This window comes from Terrapene carolina, unplaced genomic scaffold (genome assembly GCF_002925995.2).
Source record: "Terrapene carolina triunguis isolate 2854851 unplaced genomic scaffold, T_m_triunguis-2.0 Scaffold113, whole genome shotgun sequence".
Lineage (NCBI taxonomy): Eukaryota > Metazoa > Chordata > Testudines > Emydidae > Terrapene > Terrapene triunguis.
The window spans coordinates 21,558,397-21,577,127 of record NW_020664464.1 but is presented as its reverse complement, the minus strand read 5'-3'; the positions used below and the strand labels follow the sequence as shown (position 1 = coordinate 21,577,127).

The 18,731-nt window shown below is 43.0% G+C and overlaps 1 protein-coding gene across 1 annotated transcript; it reads left to right on the top strand.

Annotated features, from left to right (window-relative positions):
* The first annotated feature begins 4,457 nt into the window (after positions 1 to 4,457).
* Positions 4,458 to 8,213, top strand: LOC112112876 (cryptic protein-like). The gene is made up of 6 exons (XM_024208956.1): positions 4,458 to 4,480; positions 4,950 to 4,999; positions 5,117 to 5,293; positions 6,162 to 6,276; positions 6,366 to 6,475; positions 8,080 to 8,213. The coding sequence occupies exons 1-6, from the start codon at positions 4,458 to 4,460 to the stop codon at positions 8,211 to 8,213; spliced, it is 609 nt and encodes a 202-aa protein (XP_024064724.1).
* The last annotated feature ends 10,518 nt before the right edge of the window (positions 8,214 to 18,731 follow it).

Sequence of the window (18,731 nt, the reverse complement as noted above, 5' to 3'; positions counted from 1 at the left end):
TAGCCAAAAAAGCCTCTAGCTAGAATAATACTAGTCTTCCTTTCCAATGCAGCCCTTGGTAACGATGCTATTAATAGCCCATGTGCAGTTTGATAGACCTCCGGCTGGGTTTCACAGTGATCTTAGATATTTTGCACTTTCGTCAGATGCACATAGAGGACTCTATGTATTGCCATGCAACTTGCATCATGGATTTCTCAGTCCCAAACGAGTATTCCCCCAACAGGTAATTGTTTTCCATTACTTCTTATCCTAGCTTGCCAACTTGACCCTATTCTACCCGTCAGCAGATCTGGTCCTAACCCTTAAGTGGAATTCAAGCCTGTAAATCTCCCTACCCAGCAGACACTTTAGTTGGTCTTAAGTCAGGAACTGATAGGAATACCATGCTCTGAGTGTCCCTAGCATCTGTTTGTCAGTAGTTGGGAGTGGCCGACAGGGGATGGATCACTCGATGATTGCCTGTTCTGTTCAGAACCTCTGAAGCACCTGGCATTGGCCGCTGTCGGAAGACAGGATACTGGGCTAGATGGACCGTTGGTCTGACCCAATCTAGCCATTCTTATGTTCTTATATTGGCAACATCCCTAGTCTAAACTTTCCTTACTCCTGAGCTGAGTCAATATTTCCAGCATGGAGTTCAGGCAGTTAGTGATACCTGAATTCTCCAGTTCCTGCTCTCTGTCCCACCTCATTCTCTGCTGAAATCCTGACAATGACTTCCTCAGGTGCCAACAGATTTTTGGAAGCTAGGAAAGCTGTCAGAACAACTATGCAAGATGCTTCAATTCCTCTGGGGTGTGCTCTATACTAGAGATTAATGCAGAAAGTGGGAGGTCCTTAATCTTCCAGAATAACCTGCTGCTCATACATTAGGGATCTGTGCTTGGAATTGTGAGAGAGGTACCTTGGGAGACCCACAGGCAATGATATATTAACTTCTGAAAGGAAAGGCTTTGTCCTGTGCCCTGATAAAGCAATTTTGTGTGGACATGCTGCTGAACTCATCTACATAAACCAGGTAGGTAAGTGCAGGCTCACTGAACCCCTCCCAGAACAAACTGTACTAGAAACACTTAACTAATGTTTAACCATCAAAAAGCTCTCTAGTATAGATAGAGCTTGATTGAAACTGTTAGGACCAATTCCTCCTGTCTCCATTCTTATCTTGTTTACAGCTGATAAAAGGAGGTGGGCTTGCTCTCATGACAGGTTTCTCTCAGATTCTTGTGCATAAGCAATCCCTTTCTGGTAGATTTTGTTGACAACAAACATCGGAGGCTATTCTGCAGTTTCATGCCAAACTCCTCTCCATAAGCAAAAGTGGCATCCTAGCTACGCCTGTGGCCTCAGTCCATACATGTGCCCTTTCTGTGTGACTGCAGGGAGAAGGAAGAAAGGAATACGGTAACATGGTGAGAAACATTTATCAATTGATTTACAGCTCTCTGGGCCATCAAATCTTTCACTCCTTAGGGCTGACTTCAGATCTTAAACAAATGGCACAAAGTGTGAAGATGCATCTATATTTCTTTACAAGCATCCTCTTTTTAAAGTTACCTCTAATATAAAACAGGGGTCTTGATACCAAAAAAGTAGTGCAACATCACTGACATTTGAATCAGTATTACATTTACTAAAAAAAATATTAAGTGTTCTGTCTCCATGTTTATTTTGCCCTGTTTACATTTTCTGGCTTCCATCTGTGGTGAGGGAGAAAAGCAGTAAACTGGATCCTGAGTGATAGTGTGGCTGTTAGCTTTATTTTCTAACTAAAGGGACACTGGCATGTAGATTAATTAACCATTTTGTCTAATAATAATAATAAATTATTAAAAGCATTTATCTAGTGCTTTACTTCTTGAACTCAAAACATTATCCTCATTTTACACTTACGGAAAATAAGGCATGGAATTGGAGATTCAATTAGAATCAAAGGAATTTAATGAGTTTGATGTAAAAGCAAACAAACATTGGAAAAACATTTTATTGAAATATTCCCCAGCAGTGCTAAAAAACAAACACTGTTAGTACATGCAAACCTGACACTGCCTAGTTTAATTACATTGCCCAAGCTGCCTGAAACACATTATGGCCCAGATTCAGGGAAGCATCCCTATTCAGGACAGCACATGAGCATGTGCTTAATTTAAGGTCAATAGGATTAAACAAATGGCTAAACCTAAGTATGTGCTTAAGCGCTGTCCTGAAAAGAGTTGGACTTGAGCACAGGCTTAAGTGCTTTCCTGAACTGGATCCAAAAGGAGCAGACAGCAAAAATCGTGAAAGAGTAAACTAGATTTTAAAAGTTATTCCAGTTTAATCTAAGATACTATTAACTCAGGTAAGGATTCTGTTTTTCTGACATTATTTAAATAGACACAATCATGATAAAAATCAAAGTCTCAGCTCTAGATTCTCTGTTATTGGTATACCCACACCATACAATTGGATCAAAATATGCTCTGAGTTACTCTGGATTTACAGTGATGACTGGTCTACACGCAAACTTGCACCCAAATGGCAGAGTTAATTACAACAGACTGGGTTATTTTGGTGCAAGTCTGTGCTCTGGAACGAAAGTGGTTAATGTTGATTTAGCAAAAAGTGGTTACAAACCTAAATTAGAATACAGCCAGCTAAAACTGAGCTAAATGTCCTGCATCTGCACTGAGGAAAAGGTTATGTTTAGGTCCAGTTTAGCCAGCAGGTGGTATCTAAGGCTTTGCTACAAAAAAAAAGGTGTGTTTTTACATTGTTAGCTATCTCAATGTAAATTCTAGTGAAGAAAAGACATGGGTAGTTTTTGTACTTCAGTGTTGCTGGTTGAGGTCAACCTCAGGTTTTTCTAAATGAACAGTGGGGACACATTTTCTTCCCTTATCCACACTGCACACAATGAGAATAAATTGTGCAACTGACTGGCGGTCATTGCAAAATGTATGGAGCCTGATTCTCCCCTGCTTGCACTTTGGGTAGTCATTTGCACCTGTGATAAGTGATTCTGAAGTGGTAGTTTTACAGCCACCTTCCATTGTCTTTGTACAGTTGTATTTGACTTTTCAAGGAAACAGGGAATTGGGTCCATGATCTGCCAGGTCAGGGTGTTCTTTGTACCCTGTGATGGCATCTTCATAAATGTGGTTTACCCATGGTGTTTAGAGCAAGCTAAATTATATCTTGATTATGGTATCTGAAAGAGAGAGATCTGTAGGCAATTTAGTAAGTTCAATTTACAGTTGACATTGAAGTGAATTAGTGATGCCCTCGATGCTCCCCCGATGCATAGACAATGTTTCGGTGGATGGCTACATGAGTGTTACAAATTTTTCATCAAAATTAAGACTCCAAATGCAAAACTTAAGTCTCATTGACAACATGTGGATTTGTGACACTCTCTGGAGAACTTTGGGTGTAGGAGTCAAAAATAAATTATACTGCATGCTGTCAAAGCTATTTGAACCATAATGTTTCAGACAAATATTATTTCCTCATATTGTCTCGTTATATTTACACTAGTCAGTTACATCCAATAAAGAATTATGAAGAGACCAACTTAGGATCAATCAAGGAGGGACATAGTGGGCATAAAAAGTTTGAATATAGACCCACATATAATATAAAAATTATGTATATACACACATATATACTTCTGCCCTTAAAGAGCACAAAGATTCACCAGAATGTGTTTCTCTTTTGTAGCTGTCTCTTCAAAGGGGTAGAATTTCACCCACTGTGTTCATAACGAAGGAATCCCTACATTTATAGATTACATTAAAAGGATAATGTTATATGATAATTTATATCATGTTAATATAAGTTACAAGATCAGCGATATATAGGCTTTGCAATAGAGGATCACACTATTAAATTTAATCTCCAGCCTCTGTCATTGCCCAATAACTCATGTTATTACAGAAGGCAACAAATTGAATTAAATCACATCATACATTGAGGCCCACAAATTCTAAACTTGTGTGCCTAAAGTGAGTGCTCAGTCTTTTTGAAAATCATGATATTTATTGAAGTTCTAAAAATGGATTTAGGTACTTAACTTTAGGCATCCAATGACCTGATCCCCCAATTCACTGCGTGCAAACAGAAACTGATGTAAATAGCACTTTTTGCTCCACCTCCAGGAAACTGTGTGTGGGTAAGGGGTGGGGTGGACTAGCAAACTCAGAGAAATGATAAGTGACTGTCTGTCGCTACCTCAGTGAGGATCTATAAGCAGCAGAGCTGGGAACTATGTCTCATCTATATTGCTATGGTCTGGAGATAAAAGGAAAAGTTTCCTCCGTTTTCTCTTCTCTGCTCTTTATCCTGTCTCTTGATGGAGCAGTCACAGTGTATGGTATGAAGATTGCTGCATGTAACAGCCTAGACTGATCTACCTTGGAATCGTGCATCTCAGTCAAGCTGCTGAGAATCACACTAGAATTGCAGAGTGACGGAAAATGTACCGGGGACAGCATGTTCGGTAAGGCTATCTGCCGGGCAATTACGTTCTATAACCTGAGAATCATTTGATTTGAGTCAAACTCTCTTTATATAATTTAGAGCAGACAATTTAAACAAGAGTAACAGTGAAACAATGTATTTGTGAACTTTAGTTCAAATGAAGATTAATGCCTACTTTTGTCTTCCGTGCTTTTGTAATGGGGTACTTTATTAATAGGCTAGCTGTACTCAACAACTGTACATAGCAACTTGAAAACAACCAAATGTATGAATCTGTGGCATTATGTAGGGAAACTAGATTAATACATACACAGTTTTTTCCATTCACAAGTTTATTTTGTGGTGTGCTAATTTGAATTATTAGTATTACACTACCTGTAGCCTATCAGCCACTGTATATTTTTAATAATAATTCATTTCAGTATTCAACAATGTGCTTCATAATTTTTATTTCCAGAAACTGATTTCATCTTTTTTTATTTTTGTAGAATTCTTTTTACTGTGAGTCTGGCCTTGCAGGTCATTCATTATGGGAAAGGTAAGGGGAGCTTCATTTTTCCCATCTGTTTTCGTATGGAAGTTTTTCTGAATACATGTGTGTTGCTCATTTCAAACTGTTCTTTCCCTCCCCTGCCGATTTCACTACCTTTCCAAGGCCGTGAAAAAGAGGAGCATAAAGGTGATGGAGAAAATGTGCATGCAACAGCCCAAAAGCAACAGCCAAAAAATCAAGGCACTACTCTACATATGTTTAATGACATGAATCGGAGTGATGAGAGCAGCAAGCAACAGAGTTCGAGGACTTTTGTACCTTTCACGGGGCTTACAGATAGTAGGTAACATTTCTATATCATCATGTGTGCGCAGTGCTGTAATATTGCTATATTAACCATTTGCAAGGTGCCTTCATAAGCATTCATTCACCATCAATAACCCTTTGCAGACTGTCCTCCTAAGCGCTAACTAGGCTGGATTCTGATAGTTTAAACTGGACAATTTAGAGATCCATGCGTACTTCTATTTATAAAGTGAGCATATAAAATTAAGGTTGAACTAGGTTTCTTGCATCTACAAAACCAGTGTCAAGGATAAAGAAAATAAGTGCAGATGTTGGTCTTACAAATGAGGTGTGCACTAGACTTGAGGGTTTTTTTAAATGATTTTATGTTTTATGGTTAAAAATTCTCTTTAAATTTAAATTTTAATCATTTTTATTTAAAAGTGACTGTCTGTAAACAAACAGTAACACCCCAAAACAACTGCAGATTTCTGCTTCTCATATCTTCACAAAGTTTGAGGTGAGAGCATCCAACCCAGTCAGATCTCCTTAGTTTCTGTTGCATAGCAGAGTAAAGCTGAGTGACAGTGCTAAAGAACAACCCTGATTTATAAGTGTGACTGAAATCTGCCTCTGTCAAAGTGAAATATTTCAGTTCCATACATACTTCTTCTGTAGAAGTTGTCAGGAGTTGCTTCTTGACCATCCTGTAATCCCTAGTAGTTTGCTTTTAATCCTTAACTAAACAAACTCAGCTTAACTGAACAAACATTCCTAACAGGCAGCTAATTTTATTGCCCCTAAGGACAATAAAACTAGACATCCCTAAGATCCTTTGGCAGCTACAGAGACCTGAAAGAACAAATGAGGTTGTTTCAAAGTGTTCCTATTTCTTAGTAAACTATGGAACATTGTCTTTTAGGTAAAAAACTGAACAGGCATTGTTGTCAAAATGGAGGAACCTGTATTCTGGGCAGTTTCTGTGCATGCCCAAAACACTTCACTGGCAGATATTGTGAGCATGATGAGCAGAATAGGTAAGAAAGCAAAGATGAAGGCAGAGATCCTCCAGGTTATTACTGAAGACAAGCAGGGAAATGCAAAACCTCTCCCTTGTCATTGACAGCAACTGTGGCAGTGTTGCCCATGGAGTCTGGGTGCAAAAGGGTTGTCGATTCTGTCGATGTGGCTATGGGATTCTGCACTGCCTTTCAGAAATAACGCAAGACAACTGTGGTAAGCAGATGGTTATTTAACTTGTGGGGAATAAATGGGTTTTTTTAGTAGCTACCTGACAACATTCTTTTCTTCAGAATTTGCATTTTCAGAGAACATGAAACTTATTCAGTGGCCTGGTCTACTTTTGAGAACCCATTAATGTAATGGTACTTCTACATTTGCACTTCTAAAGCATCTCATCCACAGATCTCGAAGTACTTTGCAAATATTAGTGAATAAAGCATGAGAACACTCCTGTACAGTAGGGAGTTATTTCCCCCATTTCAATTAAAAATTAAAGAGGTTAAATTAGTAGGCCAGTTTTTCAAACACTTAAATCAATGGGACTATTCATATGTGTAAATTACATGCATAAAATTTGCTGGGTCAGAAGGTTTAGAACCTTCTTGAAAATGATTACCAACGTAAAATACAAATAAAGCCCTTTACACTTACTTAGAGCCTTTTGTCAGAGGATCTCACTACATGTTACAAGCTTCACCTTAACTCTGTGGGGCAGGGATAGACTATATTATTCACATTTTATACAGGAGGAAACTAAGGCATCAAGAAGTTAAGAGACTTGCCCAAGATCACATAGGAAGCAGGTGGTAGAGTCAGAATGGGAACCTAAGGGTTGATGAATACCACTTCAATCTGAATCTTAATCTTAGGATATGTCTACATTTAAAACGCTACAGTGGCACCTCGCTAGCACTTCAGTGTAGACACAATTTAGGGCTTGTCTACACTGGCAATTTACAATGCTGCAGCTTTCTCACTCGGTGTGAAAAAACACCCCCTGGACCACAGCAAGTTTCAGCGCTGTAAAGCGCCCGTGTAGACAGTGCACCAACGCTGGGAGCTATGCCCATCATGGAGGTGATGTTTTTAGAGCACTGGGAGAGCTCTCTCCCAGCTCTCTGCTGCGACCACACAAGCCACGTTAAAGTGCTGCTAGTGTAGACTAGCCCTTATTCTGATGGGAGTTAATCGAACTCCCCAAGAGGTGGTGGCTAGGTTGACCTAATGCTGTCCTCATGGGGACTTTGGCCGTCCAACTACACAATTCTGGGGTGTGGATTTTTCACACCCCTGAGCAAAGCAGTTATGCCAACCTAATTTTCTAGTGTAGACCAGGCCATGGACTTGTAAAGTGTTTTGAAGATTGGTTTAAAGTGCTATATAAGTAGATATTACCATTTTTGAAAACTGTACAAAAAGAATTTTTAAGGCTGAATTACTCAGTTATTTTCTGCTTGTGTGTTAATGGCTGTAGAAGGAAGGCTTTTTTCCCTTGAGGAAAGGGTTAACAGTCAACATAAAGAATGAGTGCATGCCACTTGCTAACATCTTTGCCAGTGCTTGGTATTTACTTTTGATTATGCTGAGATTAATGCCTGCAAGAGCTGATAAGTGCTATCAGTTGCTTCTCAAACGGTCCTTGATGGCATCCATTCACATCTCTCCTCTGAGAATAGACTTTTTGATTGGCTTTCACATCTGATAGCTTTAACTTAAGTATCCGCAAAGATGTTGGGAGGAAATTTCAAAGTTTGTTGAAATCATTCCAATCTCACTTCCATGTTAACTTTTCTTATTAATTATTATTATTTTCTCAGATCTAAAAATAGAAGAGGAGGAATTTCTCAGGTTACGTTCTAGTGGCTCGAGATCACAGCAAACAATGTGCTCTCTCATTCTCCTACTCTGCTTCTTCACATTGTTCTGCAGCAGGCTCCATCAGCAGCTTTGAGACTGGTTATATGAAAGAGAATTTATTTAGGACTCAAATCCCCTCACTTTGAATCAAACACAGTTTTGCCCATTGACAAAACCATTTTTCTAACAGACTGAAGGACAAGAGGTGAAATGTACTTTACCTCAAATTTTTCTCTTTAACCTAAAGATATCTCTACTTACTTGTCTGCCTGAAAGAGACATGCTAAGGATTAATTAATGTTAGTAAAGAGCTTAGATTATGAAAAGCACTAGACTGTATGAATGCTATGTATTAATTCTTATTACTACTTCTATCAGGGTCTGATTTAAGCAGTTCTCTAGTTTAGCTCTTCCAGTGGAAGAAACCCCCCGATGTTCTATGCCTTAAGCATTGGAAATTTATAGCTATTATTTCCTTTGTATATATTTAACATTTTATTTAAAAAAATAAAACGAATCTTATTTCAAAGGATCCCTCGGTACTTTTTAATTCAAACCTTTAAAAAAGAACAGGAGAAAGTTGGTAAGTGGCTGTGGCATTTCCTGTGACTAATTGCTGCTCTTGGGATTCAATCTGAGCAGCTCTCTGCAAAGGTGTCTCTCTCTCTCCCGCCCTCCCCCATCACTTAGGCATTGATTGTGCCTTGAGATGCAGCCCTGTGTAAGCAGTTGCAATCCCACCTTCCTCCCAGAGGTAATAAAATGCTACTGCCTCCCAACTAGCAAATTCATTCCTCCAGCCACCCTACATTGACCAGCCAGATTCAAGGCACTCTGCTCATTCCCCACCCTTCTGCCCACTCCCAACATACCTACATGAGTGGTGCATATACAGCCTATACTCTTCTCCTCTCCAGCAACCGAGATGTGGGTAGGCTGCACAGAGAGATGGAGGTCTCTTTCGGAGAAAGCAAATTCAAGTAAGACATCTATTCCTTGTTAGCAAGTAAGACAAATCCACACACCAGTGCCCTGACCAAGTATCCTGGCTGGGGAAGCCCCTATGGGAGGGAGGATTCCTTTTCCTTCCCCCAAAAAAACTGCAAAGCTCCAAGGAAGCCACTTTAGTGAGGTGATGCTGGCCATTAAACTCCCTACTCCTAATGTAAGAAGTAGCATCCCCAGCCATAGAGTGCCCCCTCTCGTGTTGGAGGGGTTAAGGACCTGAAGAGCCACAAGGCAGCAAATCCCCTGGCTTATCTCAATCTAAGGGTATGTCTATACTACGGGATTAATCCGAATTTAGATAATTCGAATTTGGGAAACAGGTTGTATAAATTCGATTGTGCGCGGCCACACTAAGCACATTAATTCGGTTTTTAACCACATTAATTCGGTGGTGTGCGGCCACACTACCCCATTTATTTTAATCACATTAATTCGGTGGTGTGCAGCCACACTAACCCTAATTCGAATTAACAAAATCGATTTTGGCGCTACTCCGCTCGTCGAGGTGGAGTACAGAAATCGATTTAAAGCGCCCTTTAATTCGAACTAAATGGCTCTGTTGTGTGGACGGGTGAAGGGTTAATTCGAATTAACGCTGCTAAATCCGAATTAATCCCGTAGTGTAGACCAGGCCTTTACCTTACATGCCTGTGATCAGGCAAGGAATCACCCGTGAAGCTGAGCTCTACAAGATGCTCAGGGCCCAGGTCTTTTCCACTCCCCTTGTCCTATGAAACCACCACCCTGCTGCCAGGAACCACTGCAACCACAAAGTTGGGGGCAAAATTTACACCAACATGGGTACATTGTTTTGGGAAATATTTATTCATTGTGTTATAAGTTGAAGTTCTTGGTGATTTGGATTCTGTATCAAACACGCAGATCAAACTATGCATGCCCCAAGGAAAAGTTTTCAAGTTTGATATAGAGCATACTTGTTCAGTGTACTATAGATTACATAGCTTGTGGGGTAACTGAAATATACGGTACATTTGGAGACAAATACAAAATGTGTGGAAGTGCACAGTAAGTATAGAGTACATTAAAATTATTTTTGGCCAATTTACATCTACTATATAAAACATCCAAAATCACAGTCTTAAATGGTGTAACATAAGTAAGGCATCTGCAACCAAACAGACATGAGATGCAGGAGAATGTAAGTGTGTGTGTGTGTATTAACCCTGAAGGAACTGTATGTTATTGGGCTGTTGAGGTCTGATGGAATTGGACCAATAGAAAGTTCTAGCAAAGCAGCATTTCCCTGCCCTACCAAAGCAGCATTCCAGAAAAGCTGATTAGAACCAGAGAGGTAAGTGTTTCTCATTAACATCAGTGGAAATCACTAGCTCACTCTAAATGCAAAGATCTGATCATTTAACCTCATTTGGCAGGAAGAGTTGACAAAGAACATAGATTCACCATTTTAAAAATGGTTTTAAAATGCCTGCCCCTCCATCTCCTGCCCCTATATTCTAGGAAACTGGAAATGTTGAAGATGAGCTCTTCAAGACCTATTTAGATCTACCAGACTAGGTGAGGCATATCATTCAAGTGATATCTATATTTTGAAAGCCATTTTCCTTCCCTTTGTGTCAGTGCTCCAGACATTGCATGTCAGTGGGTCACTACAGAATAATGAGGCTAGTCTTCTCTTCTTAGATACCTCCATAGAAAATGGAGGTATCTGAAGAAGTGAGGTTTTTACCCATGAAAGCTTATGGCCAAATAAATCTGTTAGTCTTTAAGGTGCCACCAGACTCCTTGTTGTTTCCATAGAAAATGGAATTCTTAATTCCTTAAGAAAAAAAATATATGTGGTAGCTGTTCTACATACAGTTTTGCACACACACTAAAATACAAGTAGAAGGGCTGAAAACTGAAAGCAGCAAGGGACAAAGGACATAGTCAGACTCTTTGCCTAGGCCAAAAGCGTCTCCGCTCTTATCTGTCTCCAGCTGTTTAGAAGTGTAGATAAAAGAAAATGTTCCTCCACCCCCACTACCATTGAGGCCTGGCCATCCTTCTAACAAAGCAATTACAAGCACTTTGGTGAGGTTTGTTTATAGCTAACACTGAAGTTTACTCTACAGCTTCATGCTAACTCTTTTTATAGGTCACTCAGTCAAACATAGCATGTCCTAGCAAACTAGACATCTGTTGCCACAAGTTCATGCATGTGCCTCCCTATATGTGGCCACCTTTGGGGAGAAGGGAAACTGTCAAAGGGAAATATTTATCAAATGCTTCACACCTCTCTAGGCCATTAGACTTCTCACTCTTCACAGTTTACCTCAGAACTAAAACAAATGGCACAACCTGTCCTCTAAAGTGCTGCTCATGCCATCCCTTACAGCATATAATCGGTAAAGACATGAAACCATTCATAAAGGAAATATACCAAAGGGCACAACTGTGACCTGAGATGTAGCATCATTGGTATCTTGAAAAAGCAGCTGCCTTGTTTTTTTTTTTTTGTTTGTTTTTTGTTTTGTTTCTTGCCTCTTCAGAATTGTCACTATACTTGACTAAGTACCCAGGACAACTGTAATACCGAGCCCTAAACTCTCATAGGCTTACTCCAATCTATTTTTTAACTTGCTGCCCTTAAAGGCAGTTGCAGTGATTCTGCAGATTTTGGTTAGTGTAGAGTGGACCAAGACTTTCCAACACAGACCTGTAAACTCAACTTCCTTCTCCATGAACAGCCAGTGATGGCTCATGTATAGAGGGCATTAGGGCACCATGTCCCCCCCCAAACATATGCAAAAGCACACATAGATATATGTCTCTGTGTATCACTAAATATGAATCATGAATACAGCAAGTCTAGAGCAGCCTGCTATACATTTGCTGTTTGTCATTCACATGCCTGTAGGAGTTCTTCTCCACCTCCATATGGCGCATTCACAGACTGTGCAGTCAGAGGGGTTTGGGGTGCTAGATTCACTGCCCCAGTCTGCAGTGACTGAGCAGCGCTCAAACTGCCCTGTATAGCCCTGCTGGCCTGCACTAAAAGATACCCAGAGAGCAGGCCAGCAGGATCTACACAGGGCTGTTAGAGCTCTGTACAGTCACTGCAGTCTATGGCTTGAGCAGTGAGTTCAGTGCCCCAAATTCAGCTGTGGCCGGCACTGATGACTTGGACCAGCAGCATCATGAACAGCAGCTACAGCAGCCTGGAAGAGCAGGGATATGAGGAGTAGTTCTTCACTGCCTAACCTCTTTTATGAAGCCACAAGCAAAGCTAGGGCTGACCTGCAAGTAAGTGCCATGTCCCCAGGCTGGAGCAGCTCTGTCCTGCCCCTTGAAGCCTGGGTGCTTTTCCTCTCCAGAGCCCCTGCAGCATGCTATGCTGGGATGGCCCTGTTGTTGATCAAGTCCATACCAGTCCCAGTTATTCGAACTGTGCCCTGACTTGACCTCCTTCCAGGATGTAATGGGGGGAAAACATAGGGACCAGGATGTAGACAGGGAGGTGGGGGGAGGTCTCAGCTGCTCAGCATCACTGGTGGGAAGGAGAGGAAGGAAGGTGAGTGGAGAAAAAATCCTATGCACAGGCCTCACTTGCCCCAAAGTTCACCAGCCATCACTGGAGACATCAAGTTTAACACTTATGCTCTCTCTATTGCCCTTCTTAGAGTCTGATTACACTCTTCCTGTGTAGATGAGATTATAATCTTGTTATCCACTATGATACTGACACCTGTTGTGTCTCCACGTGTTTCACTAACTGACTATTTCTGAGGATAGAGGGAAGAATTTGTAACTGCCCCATAGTGTTAAAGGTGCACAGTTCAGTCAACTCTTGTAGAGTCTGATTTCCCAATATCCTTCCTTCTCATTTAAGATTGTGAAGAAGCTTTTTCCAACTAGTCAACACTGAAGATCTATTGGCATCAGAAGCCCCGACATACGCCCACCCCTTTTCTCTTCCTCCCCCCCTAAATTTAAGACAAAATCATGAGGGTTGGCAACACTGGATGGCAGAGTCTTATTTGTGCCCTAAGCAACTGATGGCACAGGAAGGATTTAGATTCAGTAGCTTTGGTCCCAATATTAAAGTTGAAGTACTTTCTTTATACAGCACTGAATACCAAGGTGCTGCTTGATTAGCTGGATGACTAAGCATCGTAAAGGGGACCTCTGGGAAGAATTAAACAATCATTTGTGTGTCTTTATATATACTAATATCATTCAACAAATAATCTCAAGTATATGAAATCTTCAAGACTACCCTACAGTAGACCTGTCCCTGTTTCACACCCTCAGGCTGGCTCTACACTACGGGGTTAGGTCGAATTTAGCCGTGTTAGGTCAATTTAAAAATGAATGTGTCCACACAACCAACCCCATTCCGTCGACCTAAAGAGCTCTTAAAATCGACTTCTGTGCTCCTCCCCAGCGAGGGGAGTAGTGCTAAAATTGACTTTGCTGGGTTGAATTTGGGGTAGTGCAGACGCAAATCGATAGTATTGGCCTCCGGGAGCTATCTCAGAGTGCTCCATTGTGACCGCTCTGGACAGCACTGTGAACTCCGATGCACTAGCCAGGTACACAGGAAAAGCCCCGGGAACTTTTGAATTTCATTTCCTGTTTGGTCAGCGTGGCGAACTCAGCAGCACAGGTGACCATGCAGTCCCCCCAGAATCGTAGAGCGTAGAATGTTTCTACGCTCCCCCTATCATCTCCATCCCTGAGGTTATTTCAGATTAGAAGGCGAAAAAAACGCACTCGCAATGACATGTTTTCCGAGCTCATGCAGTCCTCCCGCACTGATAGGGCACAGCTTAATGCATGGAGGCATTCAGTGGCAGAGGCCAGGAAAGAATTAAACTGAGCGCGAAGAGCGGAGGCAGGACGCGATGCTGAAGCTAATCGGGGAGCAAACGGACATGATGAAGCATCTGTTGGGGGAGCAAACGGACATGATGAAGCATCTGTTGGAGCTGCAGGAAAGCCAACAAGAGCACAGACCCCCGCTGCATCCACTGTATAACCGCCTACCCTCCTTCCCATGTTCCATAGCCTCCTCACCCAGATGCCCAAGAACGCAGGGGGTGGAGGCTCCGGGCACCCAGCCACTCCACTCCAGAGGATGGCCCAAGCAACAGAAGGCTGTTTTGTTTATCCTAGAGCAGGTTAAGAGGTGACTTGATTACAATCTACAAGTACCTACATGGGGAAAAGATTTCTGATAGTAAATGGCTCTTTAATCTAGCAGAAAAAGAAACAAGATCCAATAGCTGAAACTAGACAAAAATCAGAGTAGGAATAATCCATAAATTTTTAACAGTGAGGATAATTAAATATTGGAGCAGCTTAGAAAGGGATGTGGTGGCTTCTCCATCCCTTGAAGTCTTTAAATCAAGACTAGATATATTTCTGAAAGTGATACTCTTGCTCAAGCAGATGTTATGAGGTTAATGCAGAAATTCCTGCAGCTGTGCGGAGAAAGGTAGTTTTATTTCAAAGGTTTTCAATATTTTGAAATTCTCTGCAAAACGGAATGAAGCCCCAGCTCTGGGACAGGTCACCTGGGAGACTGCCCTGGGGTTCCTGGCTGAGGGGCAGTCCACCTGGCAGGCTGCCCTAGAGCCACGAACCTGGGAGCTTGCAAGTTGTAGGGGAGCTGGGAATCTGCAAACCCTGACAGAGCTGGGAGCTCCGCTCTCTGGCAGTTCACCGGGAGAGCTGAGGAGGAGCCTGGGAACTTCAGAGCTTGGGAGTCAGAGCTTCAAGGCTCTCAACTCCCCAGCAGCCCACCTGCAGGCTGCCAAAGAGGTAGGAGTCTGGAAGCCCAGGCTCCCCATCATCCTACCAGGTGGGCTGCCAAGGCACTGAGCAGGAAAGCTGGCAAGAAACCCGGCATGTTTTGAAATCCTGCTTGGGTTCTGTCCCAACTTCATCAAAATCTAAATAGTTCCTATAAAACATTTTGATTTTGACAAATCAGCATTCTCCAACAGAAAAACATTCCAGCTCTAGACATCACTGGCTAAGGTTCTATAGCCTGTGATATGCAGGAGGTCAGACTAGATTATCATAATGGTCCCTTCTGGCTTAAAATCTATGAATGTGCCCTCAGTTAAACTGACCTTAATAGGAGTTACACCTGTCTGCCTGAGGGCGGAATCAAGTCCAGAGGACCCAAATCTCCTTTTGCACCATTGTAAGGTGTTGGACCCCTGCACCAAGCTCCATTGAAGTTCCGAGAGATTGAGGGATCTCTCATTGCAGTATCAGGGCTAAATCAGGAGCATCTCCACTGAAGTCATTGGAGTAACACAGGGGTAAAACGGATGAAAGTTAGACCCATAGAATTAGCTGAAACCTTGGAGGGAATTTCTAAGCAAATATTCTTCTGCATCGCTGAGCAGGATCTAAAAACCAAGATTCTTCTCTCACAAAGGCCTGGTCTACACTATGAGTTTAATTCGAATTTAGCAGCGTTAAAACGAATTAACTCTGCACCCGTCCACACAACGAAGCCATTTCTTTCAAAATAAAGGGCTCTTAAAATCGATTTCTGTACTCCTCCCCGACGAGCGGAGTAGCGCCGAAATCGATATTGTCATTTCGAATTAGGGTTAGTGTGGCCGCAATTCGATGGTATTGGCCTCTGGGAGCTGTCCCACAGTGCACCATTGTGACCGCTCTGGACAGCAATCTGAACTCGGATGCACTGGCCAGGTAGACAGGAAAAGTCCCGCGAACATTTGAATTTCATTTCCTGTTTGCCCAGCACAGGAGAGCACAGGTGACCACATCTGAATGAGTGGAAGGACATGGTTTCAAAGTATAGGAAAGATGCCAGTGAACATGAGGACAGGAGGGACCAACGTGAGGACATGAGGGACCAATGTGAGGACAGAAGGGACCAATATGAGGAGAGGAGAGACGCTCGAGATGAAAGGTGGCGGCAGGAAGATCAGAGGAGGCAGGATGCAACGCTGGGGCTGCTGCGTGAGCAAACAGACATGCTCCGGCGTCTGGTGGAGCTTCAGGAACAGCAGCAGGATCACAGACTGCCGCTGCAGCCCCTATATAACCACCCTCCCCCATCACCATGTTCCATAGCCTCCTCACCCAGACGTGTAAGAACCCGGAAGGGGAGGCTCCGTGCACCCTCCCATTCCACCCCAGTGGACAGCCCAAGCAAAATGCTGTCATTATTTTAACTTTTTTTTAGTAGCCTTTTCCTTCCCTCCGATCCTCCTCCCAAACCCCACCCAGGCTACCTTCTCAGTTCTCTCCCTCTTTTTATAATCAATTAATAAAGAATACATGATTTTTAAACGATAGTGACTTTATTTCCTTTGAAAGCAAGCTGTGATCGAAGGGGGAGGGTGGGTTGCCTACAGAGAATGAGTCAATAAAGGGGGCGTGTTTTCATCAAGGAGAAACAAACAGAACTTTCACACGGTAGCCTGGCCAGTCATGAAACTGGTTTTCAAAGCTTCTCTGATGCGCCGCGCTTCCTGGTGTGCTCTTCTAATCACCCTGGTGTCTGGCTGCGCGTAATCAGCAGCCAGGCGATTTGCCTCAGCCTCCCACCCCGCCATAAAGGTCTCCCCCTTACTCTCACAGAGATTGTGGAGCACACAGCAAGCAGCAATAACAATGGGGATATTGGTTTGGCAGAGGTCTGAGCAAGTCAGTAAAGTGCGCCAGCGACCTTTTAAACTGCCAAATGAACATTCCACCACCATTCTGCACTTGCTCAGCCTGTAGTTGAACAGCTCCTGACTCCTGTCCAGGCTGCCTGTGTATGGCTTCATGAGCCATGGCATTAAGGGGTAGGCTGGGTCCCCAAGAATAACTATAGGCATTTCAACATCCCCAATGGTTATTTTCTGATCCGGGAAGTAAGTTCCTTGCTGCAGCCCTTTAAACAGAGTAGTGTTCCTGAAGACGCGAGCGTCATGAACCCTTCCCGGCCAGCCCACGTTGATGTTGGTGAAACGTCCCTGTGATCCACCAGGGCTTGCAGCACCATTGAAAAGTAACCCTTGCGGTTTATGTACTGGGTACCCTGGTGCTCCGGTGCCAAGATAGGTATATGGGTTCCATCTATCGCCCCACCACAGTTGGGGAATCCCATTGCAGCAAAGCCATCCACTATGGCCTGCACATTTCCCAGAGTCACTACCTTTCGTAGCAGCAGCTCAATGATTGCTTTGGCTACTTGCATGACAGCAGCCCCCACAGTAGATTTGCCCACTCCAAATTGATTCCCGACTGACCGGTAGCTGTCTGGCATTGCAAACTTCCACAGGGCTATCGCCACTCGCTTCTCAACTGTGAGTGCTGCTCTCATCCTGGTATTCTGGCGCTTCAGGGCAGGGGAAAGCAAGTCACAAAGTTCCATGAAAGTGCCCTTACGCATGCGAAAGTTTCGCAGCCACTGGGAATCGTCCCACACCTGCAACACTATGCGGTCCTACCAGTCTGTGCTTGTTTCCCGGGCCCAGAATCGGCGTTCCACGGATAGAACCTTCCCCATCAACAACATGATCTCCAAAGCGCCGGGACCTGCGGTTTGAGAGAAGTCTATATCCATGTCCATGTCCTCATCACTCTCGTCGCCGCGCTGCCGTCGCCGCCTCCTCCTTGCCTCGTTTTTCTGGTCCTGGTTCAGCATAAACTGCAAGATAATGCGCGAGGTGTTTACAATGTTCATGACTGCTGTCTTGAGCTAAGCGGGCTCCATGCTTGCCGTGGTATGGCGTCTGCTGTGTTCACCCAGGAAAAAAGGCGCAAAACGGTTGTCTGCTGTTGCCTTCATGGAGGGAGGGGTGAGGCTGTACCCAGAACAACCTGCGACAATGTTTTTTGCCCCATCAGGCACTGGGATCTCAACCCAGAATTCCAATGGGCGGGGGAGACTGCGGGAACTATGGGATAGCTATGGGATAACTACCCACAGTGCAACGCTCCGGAAATCGACGCTAGCCCCGGTACATGGACGCACACCGCCGAATTAATGTGCTTAGTGTGGCCGCATACATTCGACTTTATACAATCTGTTTCCAAAATTCGAATTCTGTAAATTCGGATTAATCCCGTAGTGTAGACATACCCAAAGAAGGTGCAAATTATTAAATAGGATAGCAAGGAGAGGAAATTGATGCCTTTGTCCTGAACACTAATGTTCCATTCTCAGTCCTGTGATTTCAGTGAATGCGCAGTGCCATTTCCACCCTCATATGCCCACAGAACTCAGATTCACTTGTGCACAGTAGAGCACCAAGGGCACCAAAGTCCAGAGAGTGCACGACACTGGGAGTGACCCTGATGTCTGAGAATGGAATTCATCCCATGATGTTAACAATTTGGGATCATAATATTTCCTTAGAAGCTGCTGGCAGAATTGGAGCTCCCAGTTGAGGATACAGCAAACATCTATCAAGCCAATGAGCTGTCACAGTTCCATATAAACAGGCAATTCTGGAGCAGACTTTGAAATAAGAGAAGTCCAAAGAAATAAAGCAAGGATTTATAGGTAATGTACAAAGCAGCCTATCATTTTATTGCAAACAATTTGGTTAAAAGCATGTTCATGAGCTGCATACAACATCACAGAGATGTTTACAGGCCCCAG

Coding starts and splice junctions, on each gene's coding strand:
- LOC112112876 (XM_024208956.1), top strand. CDS start 4,458: ATGTACCGGGGACAGCATGTTCG. Junction 5,000..5,116: donor GGTCATTCATTATGGGAAAG/GTAAGGGGAGCT, acceptor TACCTTTCCAAG/GCCGTGAAAAAGAGGAGCAT. Junction 5,294..6,161: donor TTTCACGGGGCTTACAGATA/GTAGGTAACATT, acceptor ATTGTCTTTTAG/GTAAAAAACTGAACAGGCAT.